General features: G+C 39.5%; 2 protein-coding genes across 10 annotated transcripts in view; one reads left to right on the top strand and one right to left on the bottom strand.

Moving 5' to 3' along the window:
- ZBTB8A (zinc finger and BTB domain containing 8A) overlaps window positions 1-8,136 on the top strand; it is a 45,760-nt gene extending 37,624 nt beyond the window's left edge. Inside the window, exon 4 of the mRNA XM_022575103.3 lies at window positions 1,121-8,136. Coding sequence (XP_022430811.1) covers window positions 1,121-1,453 — 333 coding nt within the window. The 3' untranslated portion in view covers window positions 1,454-8,136. The remainder of the gene's footprint in view (window positions 1-1,120) is intronic.
- The window catches only part of TSLIG1 (tRNA splicing ligase complex subunit 1), a 42,160-nt gene that overhangs the window by 13,195 nt on the left and 13,717 nt on the right, over window positions 1-15,248 (bottom strand). Inside the window, exon 7 of one of the 9 annotated variants that reach the window (XM_022575104.2) lies at window positions 13,118-15,185. The exons of the other annotated variants lie outside the window; for them this stretch is intronic. Coding sequence (XP_022430812.1) covers window positions 15,099-15,185 — 87 coding nt within the window. The 3' untranslated portion in view covers window positions 13,118-15,098. Of the gene's footprint in view, window positions 1-13,117; window positions 15,186-15,248 lie in introns of those variants that run through there. 9 annotated transcript variants of the gene reach the window in all.

Here is a 15,248-nt window from a genome sequence, read left to right as displayed (position 1 = left end):
TGACAGCTATTGAACAAAGTTACTAACTATAATATACAATTATTCATCAATTACAACTTCTTCCCAAAGCATTTCACACATATTAACTCATTTGGTCCACACAACCTGAGTTGTATCCCTATTAGTAATAACGGAGCAGTTAGGAATAGTAATAGACTGATATGTAGCAGAACCACCGTAGTGGTTGTTTATAACCAGTGTCCATTCTGATAGTCAGGCTTCTATTCTGTTTGGGTGGTGCCCATACCTTACCAGTTGTTAAATATTTTGACAGTCACCCTGGAAGCAGGTTTATAATGTTTTAAGTTACTTGCTTCAAGATAACATCGTTATTAAATGACAAAAGCAGGACTAGAACCCAGGCTTTCCAATTCCTAGTCCAGTCTTCTTTCTATTAGATCTTTCATTAATAAAAGTGGCAATAATCCTTACATTGAAAATATTTTTTGATAAATTTAAATTTGGGACAATATTTTTTCTTTCTCTAGCGAAATAACAAAATATTAGTATTCAAATGAAATGAGTTTTTTCCCCTGAATTAAGATATGTAAAGTCCTGGGCCTCCCTGGTGGCGCAGTGGTTGAGAGTCCACCTGCCGATGCAGGGGACATGGGTTCGTGCCCCGGTCCGGGAAGATCCCACATGCCGCAGAGTGGCTAGGCTCGTGAGCCATGGCCGCTGAGCCTGCGTGTCCAGAGCCTGTGCTCCGCAACGGGAGAGGCCCGCGTACCGCCAAAAAAAAAAAAAAAAGATATGTAAAGTCCTTAGAAAAGTATATGGCAGATATTAAGTGTCTGCAATAATTTTGTATTATTCTGGGAATGTGTCCCTTGTTACCTCAGATATAAAAATATTATTGGATTAAGGGATATGTGAAATTATTAAGTACATAATATTAATCATAAAAACATAGTAGACATTATTTAGAGAAAGCTGGTATTTAATATTTCTGTGACATTAATTTATCACCAAAACCTGTGATTTTTTTCTAATAACTAGATGTTAATTTAATACTAATGCTTGGCTTTGAACATTTTAAATTTATGAATTGGTACTTAGAATATCAAACTGTTCTGCTTTTGAAAAATCTTTTTTTATCACTATTTAAATCTCTACACAGATTCACCAGGCATGCAAACTGATCTGCAGAAAATGCAAACGCCATGTGACTGATCTAACAGGTCAAGTGGTACAGGAAGGAACCAGGCGCTACAGACTCTGTAATGAGTGCCTTGCTGAAGTTGGCATAGACAGCCTCCCCATTGATTTGGAAGCCGAACAGCATCTTATGTCCCCATCAGATGGAGATAAGGATTCCAGGTGGCACTTGGGTGAAGATGAGAATAGATCATACGTGGAGATTGTAGAGGATGGGTCTGCTGATCTGGTCATACAACAGGTTGATGATAGTGAAGAAGAAGAAGAAAAGGAAATAAAGCCCAACATCAGGTAGCTGGGATGTGAACCAACAGATCTGGCATGTCTGCAACTTACATTGACTTCCCATAACTCTCTCTTTCCATGGTCAGAGTCTGGTTAACAAATTATCAGACTGACCTGAAAGTAATGACCTGATATCACTTGCATGCTTTCTGAACAGGCCATTGTATCCATTCTGAACTTTGTTGCCCTAAAATCTGTTGCTGCACTGGAAAGAAAGACCTAGCTTGAGTTGGCATGATGGATGAACAATTAATCCTCTTACTTTTATTACAGAGATACCTTTTTTTTTTAATATTGGAAGATCTACTTAGTGAACTTTTTTCAAAGAAAATATTTTAAATAAATTCACCACAACCAAACTGTATATAAGATAATTTCAAGGTGTTTCAAAAACATATAAACTACCACTATTGAATTTTCACAGGGAACCAGGTAAGAACACATTTAAGGCTCTGGCACCCTACCTGACTAAACTAATTAGTCCATTACCTTCAGACTGAAAATGACCTATCATTATCCCAATATCCTAAATATTTTAGAATTATGGCAGAAAACAAACCTAAACTGTTTGAAATCATTCATATTTGAAACTTTTGTCATTAAGTTAAAAATTACTCTTATGTAGTCAGTGTTTAAAAAGAACAAACTCTAAAATAGAAGCTGATCAGAGATTATATACAGACATCACTTTCTTAAAGCAGGAAACTAATACTGTCAAGGTAGTTTTTTGAGGATCGGTCTATATAGCTCTCTTCCTCTCCAGAGAAAAAAAGAAAACTGGAGGTTCTTACCGGTTCTTAAGATTAATTTCCTCCATTTATATACTACTATATTACTTACAAAGTGCTCTTTCACACATCTCCCCACCTAAGCAGCAAGGTAAATAGTATTGTCTCTGATTTACAAATGAGGAAATTAAGGTCAGAAAGTTTAAGTGGTGGGACTGGTGACTGGACGGGTTTTGATTTTAAACAGTCCTCTTTCAACTGTCTCTCCCTGGATAGTCCCCTGAAATGGTGAAGAAGTGAAGTCAAACCTCACCAATCTGCAATAATTATAAAAAGAAGCCTATGAGAATTAGAAAGTATGAAAGAAGAGGAATTTAATCACCTTCAACAACATATAATATCTTGAACTAGAGTTATTCAAGTAGTGCTAAGTAATGTCCCTATAGTACCTATTGACATGTTTTTATGTTATTTATATATAAATTTTATATATAAAACTATTTGAACACATTATTCTCCTAAGTTCTTTAAGCAGTTTATATAATTTATATATTTCTTCAAAACAAACTTTTCTACTAGAATACAAAATTAAGTTTTAACTCCTCCCCTATATGAATTATGAAACATTCCAAAATTACAGTCAAATTGGAGATGCATTATTTTAGTTGTAAAGATAAAATCTAAATACTAGAAGTAAAGAACTGTTCATAAAGGTCTTGGCAAGTTATCCCAATTAAGCTTGTTTTAATTTTGATAGAGGCTCCATGTATTATACTGTATTTTTAACTGCCATGACATACCTCAAGATACTTTTTAATGTTATTTTCTCTTATTCTTTAATTAATGATTGTCCTTAATACCAATTTGTGGGCCAAAATGGTTAATTTCTTTAAGTTTTCTTTATAAATAGATGAATAACCACTTTGTTTTATGGTACCTAATTCTGAGATTTTTTTCAAGATTCCCCTGATGGTAAATTTCCAATTGCTTCAAGACCGGATAGTGTGCATTGAGTTCATTGTCTCCCAACATGACCATTCCTGAGTCAGGCGTCTTAACAATTACATTGTTCCAAATGAGGGAGGGAACACTTGTCATTCTTTAGTCTCACCAGAGGATGATAACATCTTTCAAAATTGTAATCTGATTTTTAATCATTGGAACCAATAGGAAAAATGACTGACTTGAGCTTTATTTATAGAAATGAAGTTGTGCTTGCATGTGTATACTCTAATGCACTTTAGTCTATGATCTAAATGTTCTTTGATGCTACTATATTCTGCATGCAAACATCAGCATGATTGTCAGCAAGGTCCACTGAACACAGTGCCACCAGCACTTGTAGAGCCTTATCAGAAATAATGCTTTCTCATAATTGTTTATAACAAGCATCAAGCAATCTCCACAAAACAGCTATCAAATTTACCAAACTAGACAGCGCATCTGTTCTATCATTTTAGTGTCATAAAAGAACATACGTGACATGTTTGTAAGTTGTAAATAATAACTCCAGTATCATATCATATTTATCTAAGACTTTAGAGACCAATTCTTTTCTAGAGTATAACTATTAATGGTTTCTAAGAAAACTGAATTCTTTGGCTTTTAAATGTGGGAAAATATTACATAGGGGTATAATCTGTTAATATAAGCTTTATTTATGGATTTTTTTTTTTTTTTTTGCGGTACGCGGGCCTCTCACTGCTGTGGCCTCTCCCGTTGCGGAGCACAGGCTCCGGACGCACAGGCTCAGCGGCCATGGCTCACGGGCTCACGGGCCCAGCCGCTCCGCGGCATGTGGGCTCTTCCCGGACGGGGGCACGAACCCGTGTCCCCTGCATCGGCAGGCGGACTCTCAACCACTGTGCCACCAGGGAAGCCCTTTTTCTTTTTAATGTTAGGAAAATAATGGAAGTTGGTTAGACCAAAGTTTGCTCTTACAAGAATGCTGTTTTATCAGCTTCTGAACACCCTTCTAAATCTATGGTCCTCAAGATCCGGTTGATAGGATGAAGTTTTGCAATATAAAGCACCACTGAGTCGTGCCTACTGTCTGGAGGAAGCAAAATTGACTAGGCCAGTGGGTTAAAAGATTTTTTTTTACCCAAGAAACCCCTTCTTAAAATGAATTGTTTCATAGAGAAGTTCAACATTTAAGGAAACTCTAAAGGACAGAGCTGCTCTGGTTTAAGCTCCCTACAAACCTTTCCCCAGACACTCTGCAGAGCACTGAAAACCTTGGGCTGTATCACTTTTTGAATTCCCTTTGAGCATTACAGTCTCACTTCATTACTCCTGTTACTCCTTGCACTTATAAGCTGGTAACCATAGAGCAGCAAATCACATCTTTACAAGGTTCCTTCTATAGTTATCATATATCTTAAGACCTTTTTAAGAACAAATCTTTCAATATTGTATGTCTGAGTGATGAAATCAAACACAGTTACTGCTTTTATGTGGCCAAGTTACTGCTTAATGGATGAAAAGCTTAGTGTTTCAGTTACTTATGAGCTCAGAACTCAATTCGTTAAAGTTATTTTGCTGAGTCATGCTAAGATATATTGAAATTTCCACTCATATTCGTTATGTATGTTTGGAGTCCTCAAATTAATACTATGGAAAAATCACTAAAAACAGTACAGCATAAGATGTGTTTAACTGGGAAGGGTGATAACAGTAGGTACTGGAGGACCAAACTTTAGATTATAAGTGGAAAGTTCTAAGTTCTTTTATATTAGAGTGGATCAGTATTACTATTTATCATTTATATAGCATTTTATATTTGCAAACTATTTAATAATTTTTGTTATTCTTTACGTATCTATGAAATAGGACATTTATCACATGAAAGGTAAAGAAATTGAGGCACAGAACAGTAAAGCAACCTGCCTAAGACAGCCCAGTGAAAGTGGCAAAAATAGGAATTAGAATGATCCAATTTCCTGAGTCCTAGAATATCAGCTTAAATCACTGAGGTGTGTTGTGTATTACTCTATTTTATAAGATGAGTTTATACAAATTACAGTCAATTGTTTTAAAGCTGACGTCATTGTATGTGGATAAATCCTATACAGAATAAATATTATGTAAAGGATGTGACTTTGGTTACAAGAGTTTCAATGATAAAAATTCAGGTTGTCACACAAGTGGCATTATTTAGCCAATTTTATATATTGTGAAGTATAATTAATATTTTATTTTGATATAGGAGTTTCTCAACTATTCATGCCAATTGAGCCATGAATAGAACAGAAAAATGAAATCCACAGAGAATCTATAAACTTCATTTTCTAACTTATCAGCCTTCTCCCTAAAGTACCTGTGTTAGTGCCAATGAAAAGTGAAATATGTTAATAAGCCACACACAGGAGAAGCCAGGGGACTCTTAATTATTATTATTATTATTTTTGGCTGCACTGGGTCTTCATTGTGGCATGTGGGCTTCTCTCTAGTTGCAGTGCGTGGGTTCTCTAGTTGTGGCACGCCAGCTCAGTAGTTGCTTAGTTGCCCCACGGCCTGTGGGATCTTAGTTCCCTGACCAGGCATCAACCCCGTGTACCCTGCGTTGGAAGGCAGATTCTTAACCACTGGACCACCGGGGAAGTCCCGGGACTCTTAACTTTTAAATGCAAAATATTTCGAAATGTATTTACTTAAAAGCATGATAAACACTTTTCCCTGCCTCTTTTAATTTTCTTCACACCAGCAAAAGCCATTGGTACTTCATCATCTTTAGATAGGAAACCAGTGACCAGGGTAATGCCAGTCATCTCTTTACCTTTGGGCTTTGATTAGATCATTTGCAAACATTATTAAAGACAACTTGTAAAGTATATCTAAGAACTGATTATACTTTACTTCACTCTTTTGGATTTCTAGATACACAGATCCATTATATAGTTTCTTGATTTTCCCACTGGGAAAATCTTTTAATTCCTTGTTGATATTATTTACAACTACTTAATTCTTTTATTGAGTAAATTATTTTATTCAGCCTATACGGGAAAAAATGGAACATTTTTACCTAGATAGTAGTTCTCAACCTTGGCTGCACTTGAGAATCACTTGTGGAAATTTCAAAAATACAGATGCCTAAGTGAAGCAGAATCTCTGGCAGATGGGGCCTGGATACATTTTTTTTAATCTTTCCAGTGTCTTTTATGTGCAAAATAGGTCCCCTAGTCAAGGTTTCCCTTTTTCTCCCCAGATAGATAGATGCTAAAGTTGGGCAGTGGAACCATTTCATATTCCAGTCCACTGGTTCGCAACCCTATCATTAAGGAAAAAAAATTAAAATATGGTTGCCCAGTCCAAGAAAATATTAATTTTTGTGAAATTTTAAGATATTGTGTATGCCCCCTCATCTAAACTTTTTATTAGGGTCAAATAGTATGGACACTAAATTAAAATAGCCCATTTTTACTTTGAGATGTATTTGCATTTTTATTTGATCATGGGTTGCAGTCTGGGAATTCACACAGTAATTCAGAGTAATTAAAGAACTATATTAGGAAAATGTGACCGAAATACTATATCCTGAAATTTTGCAAGTTTAATGTTTTCTTTGCTTTTGAAAAAGAAACCAGAACACTCTCCAAGCACTGTGAAACTTAATTGCTACACATTTGTATTCCATCAATGAATTGAATTAAATCAGTTTTTATTGAAGTTAAATGCCATACCAGAGAAACCAAGAAAGATGTCTTATTTAAAGAAGCCTTCAGATTAATTTGGAAAGAAAAATAAATGTCTTTGCTTTACTTCAAGTATTGCCATTAAAATTTTTTTTTGTAAAATAACTTGAAACGACTTTGGCATAAAGCACCATCCTCATTCCCATAATTGAGGTTATGTATGCAATTCAAACATGACAAGTATATCCGTTCAGTAGTACTGTATATGCAGACACCATTGCTTAATCTCCTACCAAAAAAGAAAATTATCCAATAAGGAAGTGGCACTTTCTTGCATAATTCAAAAAGGTTAAACGCTGAAATACAAGAAGATAATGTGTCTTTTGTTGCATATTTGAGTTGATTTTAAACGTTTTTTCCCCTGGAGGAAAAAAATCCACAAGGAATACAGCAGTGGAAAACGGCACCTGCACCAGACGCTCCAGTATTTGGGGGCCGTGTTAAAAAATGAAAGCCCTGTGTTTTCCCCTAAGCAGCAGCAACGTCTATTCGCGCTCAGGCGGTTGACCACGTGGCTTCATCCTACTCTCAGGGAGGGCTGCACCAGTCAGTGGGATTAAGGAGTAGGAACCTTTCTTTTCCTTTTCAGTCCTGTTTCCCGCACAACTACTTTTCCTGAAAAGTTATCACAGAGTCCGGCAGCGAGATCCCCAAAGTTCCCCGTAGAGGGCCCCGACATACCAGACACCCCTAAAGCTAAATTCTGGGGGTGCAAGATGAATAGAAAACGCTGTGTTGTGTGCAGTGTGCACCCGATAAAGAGCCCCTATTTGCCGGGTCCCTACTCGATCCAAGGCCGCTGAGGTAGGCACACATGCCTCCCCATTTAAAACAGGAGGAAACAGGCCTGAGAACGGACCCGTCATTGAGTCCAGCCCACGCAGTGGGTTGGCTAGCGGTGTGCGAAACCGCCGCCCTACCGCCAGGGGGAGCTAGTGTCCTTTACCTCTACTCTCGGTTCCCATAGTGCAGTCTGTGCGTTACAGAGGGTCACTGCCTTGGGCGTCACCCCCATTCCTCCCCACCCCCGTCACACAGAGGGGGGACCGCGCCCTTGGCCTCGATGCTGCTGGAAGAGAGGTACCGGATGAGAGCCTAGCTCTCCAGATTCTGTGGGCACTTCACTGACGTTTTTTAGTTTACCTGTCTTGCCTCCCTCCCCTCCTTCCTTTTTCAGGGAGTCGTAACTCTTTTAGAGAAAAATTGAGCAACAAATGTTTTAGCCTGACAGCCAGGTGAGGCAGGTAGTACTGTATTATGGCAGATGAAGAAACTGAAGCTTAGAGTGGTGAAAAGACTTGGCCAAGTTCAGAAAATTTAGGAAGTTTCAAGAAGGAAACTGGAAGGAGAGGCCTTGACTCCTACCTTTAGGTAACAGACATACATATAAACATCCACATATTGGAAGATGAGGCATTTGTAGTGACTTCGGGAACCCTTGTCACATGCAAGGGAGAGAAATGAAATAAAGTCCTGGGGGAATTTTACATTCCAGCTGGAGAGACATACATATATGGCCAATGACGATGTGTGGTAGAAAGTACCAACAGCCAGAAGTACATCCATTTATTCACCCAACCAATGTCTCAATATCTACCAAGCACCCAGATTCCTAAATGGAATTCAGACAAAAAATTTGGGTGGGGAGAGTATCACATTTATTAATTTCGTTTTTACTCAAAAATAAATACAGATAACAAAAATGGTCCTTAATGCCAACATGTAAAATAGCAATGCTATATTTAAAATGAGAAAAAAAAATGATTTTAAGCTACACCTTGAATAATGGAAAGAACATCCAATTAGGAGACACAATGAAAGGAGAAGATAAATGATCAGTGTAACTAAGGAAAACTAGCAAATAGTTGAGTACAGGGGATGGAAGTGTAAGAGGAGTTCAAGAAAACTCCAATGTGGGCTGTGGAAGGATAAGAGCACTGTTGATAAAAACAAGGAACTCAGAATTTGGATATGAAAACACGACATTAAAGATCTCTCCCTAAGGAGCATGTCACCAGGGGGCTTTGGAATCAGGAAGAACTGGAAGCATCACTGAAACAGACCATTAAAAGATGGAAGGTACAAATAATAACCAGAAGCCAGTTCCCTTGCTCCTTAAGGTGCTTCCAACTTCAAAGCGGAGTTGACTACTACACACATTAGCTGACTTAAGGAACTTTATGCAATTGTTGTAAAAGAGAAAAAGAATCTGCACAAGAATTCAAAGGTAGGAACTGGTGAGTTGTATGGTGTGAACTTTGATGGTGGGTGATGATGGGCGGGCTACACTGGTACTGAGAGAAGACTTGGAGAGGCCATGGGAACATAAAGGCAGAAACAAAGTTACCCTATAATTGATTCATCTTTCTTCTAATTGTGACACACCCCTTGAATGGTTAATACTTCGAGCTGCAAGGGAATCAGGATGGGACAGTAAAATGGGGGTCCTGTAGAAAGGCACCCAGCTTGGCATAAAGGGACAAGCACAGCTTTTGAAAACAGCTCAACTCTGATAATGGAAGAAAGAAAATTAGACTAACAGGAAAGATTTGGAGTAGAGAAGCAGGAAAGGAAAAAGTCTGAAGAGAAAGCAGGAGGAGAAGCAGAAGGGAGTGGCTTTGTTTGCCCTTCTTAATAAACAAGAGACTCTGGCAGAATGGCACTGGCTCCAGGGTTATCCTTAGGCTGGTCACCCCCTAACCAAGCGCTGTGGCCTTTTTAAAAAATTAAAAGGTGGGGCTTCCCTGGTGGTGCAGTGGTTGAGAGTCCGCCTGCCGATGCAGGGGACACGGGTTCATGCCCCGGTCAGGGAGGATCCCACATGCCGCGGAGCGGCTGGGCCCGTGAGCCATGGCCGCTGAGCCTGCGCGTCCGGAGCCTGTGCTCCGCAATGGGAGAGGCCACAACAGTGAGAGGCCCGCGTACCGCAAAAAAAAAAAAAAAAAAAAAAAAATTAAAAAAATTAAAAGGTGAAAAAGTAAGGTGGCTGTTAGCATTTAAGCTTGTCCCAATAATAGTACTAGCCCTCACTGAGCATTACTATGTGCCAGGCACTGTCTTGAGTTTTATGTGTATACATTTATTTAATTCTCTCAACAACTATTGTCACGAGTTAAAATTTGGAAATTGAGGCACACGGAGATTCAGCAACATGCCCCAAAGTGGACAGTTAGTAAATGGTGGAACCAGGACTTGAACCCCCATGATCTGGCTCCAGTTTGTGCTGTTAACCACTGTACCCCCCAAATCCTCAAAATAAAACTGTTAGCACAGTAGTGTTTAAATTCCACAGTTCCAAGTATAATTCCAAAATTACTCCCTTTCTCTTCTTCTACAAAATAAGATTCTTAACTATGGTAGCAAAGCTGGGGACACCTGGTCTGTGAGTAGTCACTATCTCCATTTCAGTGTTGAAGAAACCCAGCCTCAGCGAGGTTCAAGAAATTTCCCAAAGTCATATAGCCAGTGAGTGACATGGTCAGGATGTGAATCCATGACTCTAATGTACTTAAAGTTTGTATTTGGAAGTAATTTAAAAAACACACACAGTTGTGTATTTATGTGGCAATGGGAAAAAATAATATAAACCCACTATTTTCTACTGTCTTGTACTGATACAAGATATTTCTATAGTCAAAATGTTTTTGCTAAATAACATTAGCTTTTGAACTTTTAGAGTATGTGTCAGAGAAAATGAGACAGCCATTGTCAATCATCTATTTTTGAGTTGCACCTTACAAATATCACCCAAATGTAAAGTGTTTCCTTATATATAAAAATTGAGGGCTTCCCTGGTGGCGCAACAGTTAAGAATCCGCCTGCCAATGCAGGAGACACAGGTTCGAGCCCTGGTCCAGGAAGATCCCACATGCTGCAGAGCAACTAAGCCCGGGCACTACAACTACTGAGCCTGCGCTCTAGGGCCCGCAAGCCACAGGTACTGAGCCCGTGCACCACAACTACTGAAGCCTGCGCGCCTAGAGCCCATGCTCCACAAGAGAAGCCACTGCAATGAGAAGCCCGTCGACACAACTAGAGAAAGCCCGCGCGCAGCAACGAAGACCCAACGCAGCCAAAAATAAAATAAAACTTGAGTAATGAGAGCTGTTGTGCTAACCTCACAGGGCTATTACCTGGATCAAAAGAACAACAGAACATAAATGTGATTTGTTATATATTAAAAGATATTGTATAAATACAGTGAACAGAGTCCTAAGTCCCAAATCTGCCTCTTCTAGCCAGTAGGTTTTAGGTGTCACTAATCCCCTTATTTGTAAAATGTAGGACAACTGTACTACATATAGAATTGCTGGCAGGACAAATGGGTAATATACAGAAAGCATCTGGGAAAATGTTTTGTACAGAGGAGACCTGGATATGTGTTTATGACAAAATAAATATGTTGGCCCTAAAACTATTTTCTTGCATGTCCAGAATTCAACATTAATTGTTCATTTTACAGGCAACAGAACAAAAAAGTACAGAGCATGTTATATGGGAAAAAACATTGATAAATTACTACAGTCACTAAATTCTGAGGAAGTTTGCTCTGGAAGGAGCTTTTGGAAGCTATCTTTTCCAATTTCCTGTCCCCCCCTCCCACCCCCTGGTTTTTGTAGATGAAGAAACTACATTCTCAGTCTCAATCTGGAATTCCCCAAACCTTCTGAAGCTCAGACTTCAGGAAGGGGCAGAACTGTAGTCCACTTGGTGCACTTCCCCCACTTTGAGGAGGGTGTAAACTGTACTTTTTCCACCATTTCTTCTTGAACATTCTCTTCCGAAGCCCAAGTGGTAATAGCAAGGTGGAAAGAGAACTAGCAAGGGTGGCTGTAAGGACACACATAACCACTTAGCCTTCTTGGAGAGGCACCAGTGAGAAAAAGGCATCACATCACTACTGTTACTTTCCTGAAGTCACTGCCATCATGTAACACAGCCCTGTACCCATGACAATGGCTGTCTGATTAGTGAGCAGACCTGGATGGTGTGATCTGGACCTTTTAGGCTAAACTGTTCCAGTAAGATACCTTCTTTTTCTCAGCTCAGTTGTTTAAAATATTACTAGATCACAGAAACTTAGAACTGGAAAGGAATTGAGGAATCACTAATACACACCTATAACACATAGATGAGGAAGTAGGTCCAAGGTCAAACAGTAGTAGAGCAAAGGCTAGGAACTGAGGCTTGTGGCTTGGGGTTCTTATGTTCTTACAGATATGCTCAAGGAGCTGACCTGCAGTCTCTGCCTAAGAGTTTGACGTAGCTCTAAGATGCTTAATCCGCTGACCACTAAGTAGTAACTGACCATCTATTATGTGCCGTCTAGGAGCTTTCCTTCTATTCAGAGGTATAAGACTAGTGAACATTAAACAATTATAAAATTGAATAAGCCTGCAAATCTTTAAAGCTAACTAGAGAGGCATAGTTCAGAGACCCCTGAAGGCTGAATGGTAAGGGAGGCATTGTGGAAATGTGATTTGAGTTGGGTTTTTAAAATTTATTTATTTTTGGCCACTCTGCGAGGCTTGTGGGATCTTAGTTTCCCTACCAGGGATTGAACCCAGGCCCACAGCAGTGAAAGCACCAAGTCGTAACCACTGGACTGCCAGGGAATTCCCTGAGCTCGGTTTTAAAACGCAGCTGCAGACTAGCAACCTGTGGACCAGATTCTGCCCGCACACAACCTGTCTGTACTTCATTGTGATGACCCACAGTGGTTTGGGTTTCTTTCCAAAAACTTGGGAGGTTTTACATAAAAATCCCACTCTCTGGGGTTTTATGAAAAACTGCCACCCTAGGCTTGTATTCCCATTAGAAATGAGGGCTGGAGCTGAGAGGCAGCTGCCCGCTTGGCCCCTGCGTAAACCCTCAGTTCAACACCTGCAGCCCTCCCATTACCTGCCTGACTCCTTGGGCAGCGGATTTGCTACCCGACATTTTCAGAAATGAGAACGGCAGCCCAGAAGTAAGACAGAAGTGAAGATGGGTGGGTACGTTATGGGGAAGGAGAATTAGCTCTGCAATGGGGGAAATCTGTTCCTTAGGGAAAGACACATACTTGAAACTGGCAGAAGAATCTGGTGAGAGCACGGTGCAACCATCTCAATAAATAAACTAAAAATAAATAAAACGTGTGCTGCTACTGATGGATCAAGAATGCCAACACTTCACGTATAAAGGGTAACATACTCATTTTCCTTCTATTCAGTATCTTTGTTTTGGCATATTTTAAAACTAACACAAACTAAATTTTAAAATTTACCTGAAATTGTAATGTTATAAATTTATTAAAAATAAGAAAATATAATTTGTATTGCATAATTACATCTGCCTTGTTTTTATTGAGCCCCATTATACAGCTCTGGTGGTTAAGAGATATGGCTATGCTTTCCCCCCACCCCACCAAGTCAAATGTGTACCCTACTTGGCTTAATACATCCCAAGAGCTCTTCTTACTTTGGCTTCAGCTCTCCCATTCCCCTCACAGTATCCCATTGTTCACTTGCACAATCAACCCCCCCCAAGTAGCCCATGATGTGTAAAGGAGTCGAAAGAAAGAGCCCCATCTCAGGCTGGAAATTCATCCTAACAAAAGGTAAAGAGATTCTTCTAGACATTGTTTTGCTTGGAGGTCCACAATTTACATTATAAAATATGCCTGAGAATAAAGAAGGTAAAGGAGTGCTACCTCAGAGATCCTGCTGTGTATCCATTTGAAGAGCTACTATTAAATCCACAGGCTCGGGCTTCCCGGGTGGCGCAGTGGTTGAGAGTCCCCCTGCTGATGCAGGGGACGCGGGTTCGTGCCCCCGTCCGGGAAGATCCCCACATGCCGAGGAGCGGCTGGGCCCGTGAGCCATGGCCGCTGAGCCTGCGCGTCTGGAGCCTGTGCTCCGCAACGGGAGAGGCCCGCGTACCGCAAAAACAAAAAACAAACAAAAAAAACCTCACAGGCTCTTGCCCTTGTCTTCATTACCCCCCGCTACTTTCTGTTAAATTCCCAGAGAGGGACTTCCCTGGCAGTCCAGTGGATAGGACTCCGAGCTTCCAAGACAGGCGGCACGGGTTCGATCCTTGTTTAGGGAAATAAGATCACACATGTCGTGTGGCGCAGCCCAAAAAAAAAAAAAAAAAATCCCCAGAGTAAAAATAATGTGGTGCTCCAAGAGAACAGTTAGAAAGCTCACAGACAATCTCTTCCTTTTAGGTCAAGTTCAGCACACTATAATGATATTTGGCAGCACCCAGTGGCAATCTTTTTTCACATATGTGTGAATAAATAGCAACTTTGCAAACTCTTGCATCACAAGGAAGAATACCTCAATCAATGAATAGAAAATGGAATAATGCTGCAAATCAAATGAAAGCAGCCTCATGTTTTCAAAGGTTATCTACTTTGAAAAGTTCAGATCATTTTAAAGTTGTTTTCCTGGCCTCCTGTCTCCTTAGGAATGAAAAGCTTAGGTAATTTTTAAAAACCAAAGACATTTTAAAAAAGTCTCCTTTTCTTCTCTAAATATAATGGCTTTAATATAAAACTATATGTTAGAAAGAAGGGCCCATTTGTACATGCATCAAATTTTTCTTATGGGAAAACAGGAAAGTGTCAATACTTCAGTGCTTAGAAAAAAGTGAGAACAGTAAATCAGGGCTCTTTCTAGAGAAGCCTTCCAATTGTTCAACTATAATTGTTTCATCTGAGAAAACCAACTGGAATACAGGATGGCTCTTTCCCACAGCAATCTAAAACGACCTCTTTTCATGTACGTATAGAAAATATATGTGTTAACCAATTTGGAAGAAAAGCAAAATCCTGGTTGTAGGATTCCTCAAATTTCTTTTTTTTTCCAAGCTGCATTCAGTAAGAGCATGGGGGCTTCAGAGTCTCTCAGGCTGCTCTTAGATCAATGATCCTTTCTGGGACCAGGCTGGAGGGCTGGCATTCCATGGGAAGGGTGTAAGGCACCTGCTGCTACAGCAGGGAATTAACAAATGAGATACCATACTTGCCACCTAAAGGTTTCTTTAAACTTTGAATATTTGGATAACACAGACCAAGGCTGTACCTAGATTTTCCATTTCTGTAAGTCACATTTTAATTTAAAAATTTCTGTTCTGCAAATCTCCATATATTAAGATACTGTAGAATTTATATCATGGTATCATGGTATCTTCTCAAAAGGAAGAGAAAAAACAGTTCTTCATAGGGAGGCTCTTTTTTGTGTGTGTCTTAAATGTCAAGGATCACAAAAACTTCTGGCTTCTCTTCATTATAGACCTGCATTGCTGAATACGTTATTGCCTTGACTTCAGTTCCCTGAAGTTGGGGTTAAAGAAAAAACAGGAAGAAAAAGGACATCAAAATCAGAATCATTAACTC

This window comes from Delphinapterus leucas, chromosome 1, assembly GCF_059928025.1.
Source record: "Delphinapterus leucas isolate spDelLeu-1000000601 "Yukka" chromosome 1, BTC_Dleu_Yukka2, whole genome shotgun sequence".
NCBI lineage: Eukaryota > Metazoa > Chordata > Mammalia > Artiodactyla > Monodontidae > Delphinapterus > Delphinapterus leucas.
The sequence above is the reverse complement of the archived record's forward strand: the minus strand, read 5'-3'. Positions and strand labels throughout refer to the sequence as shown.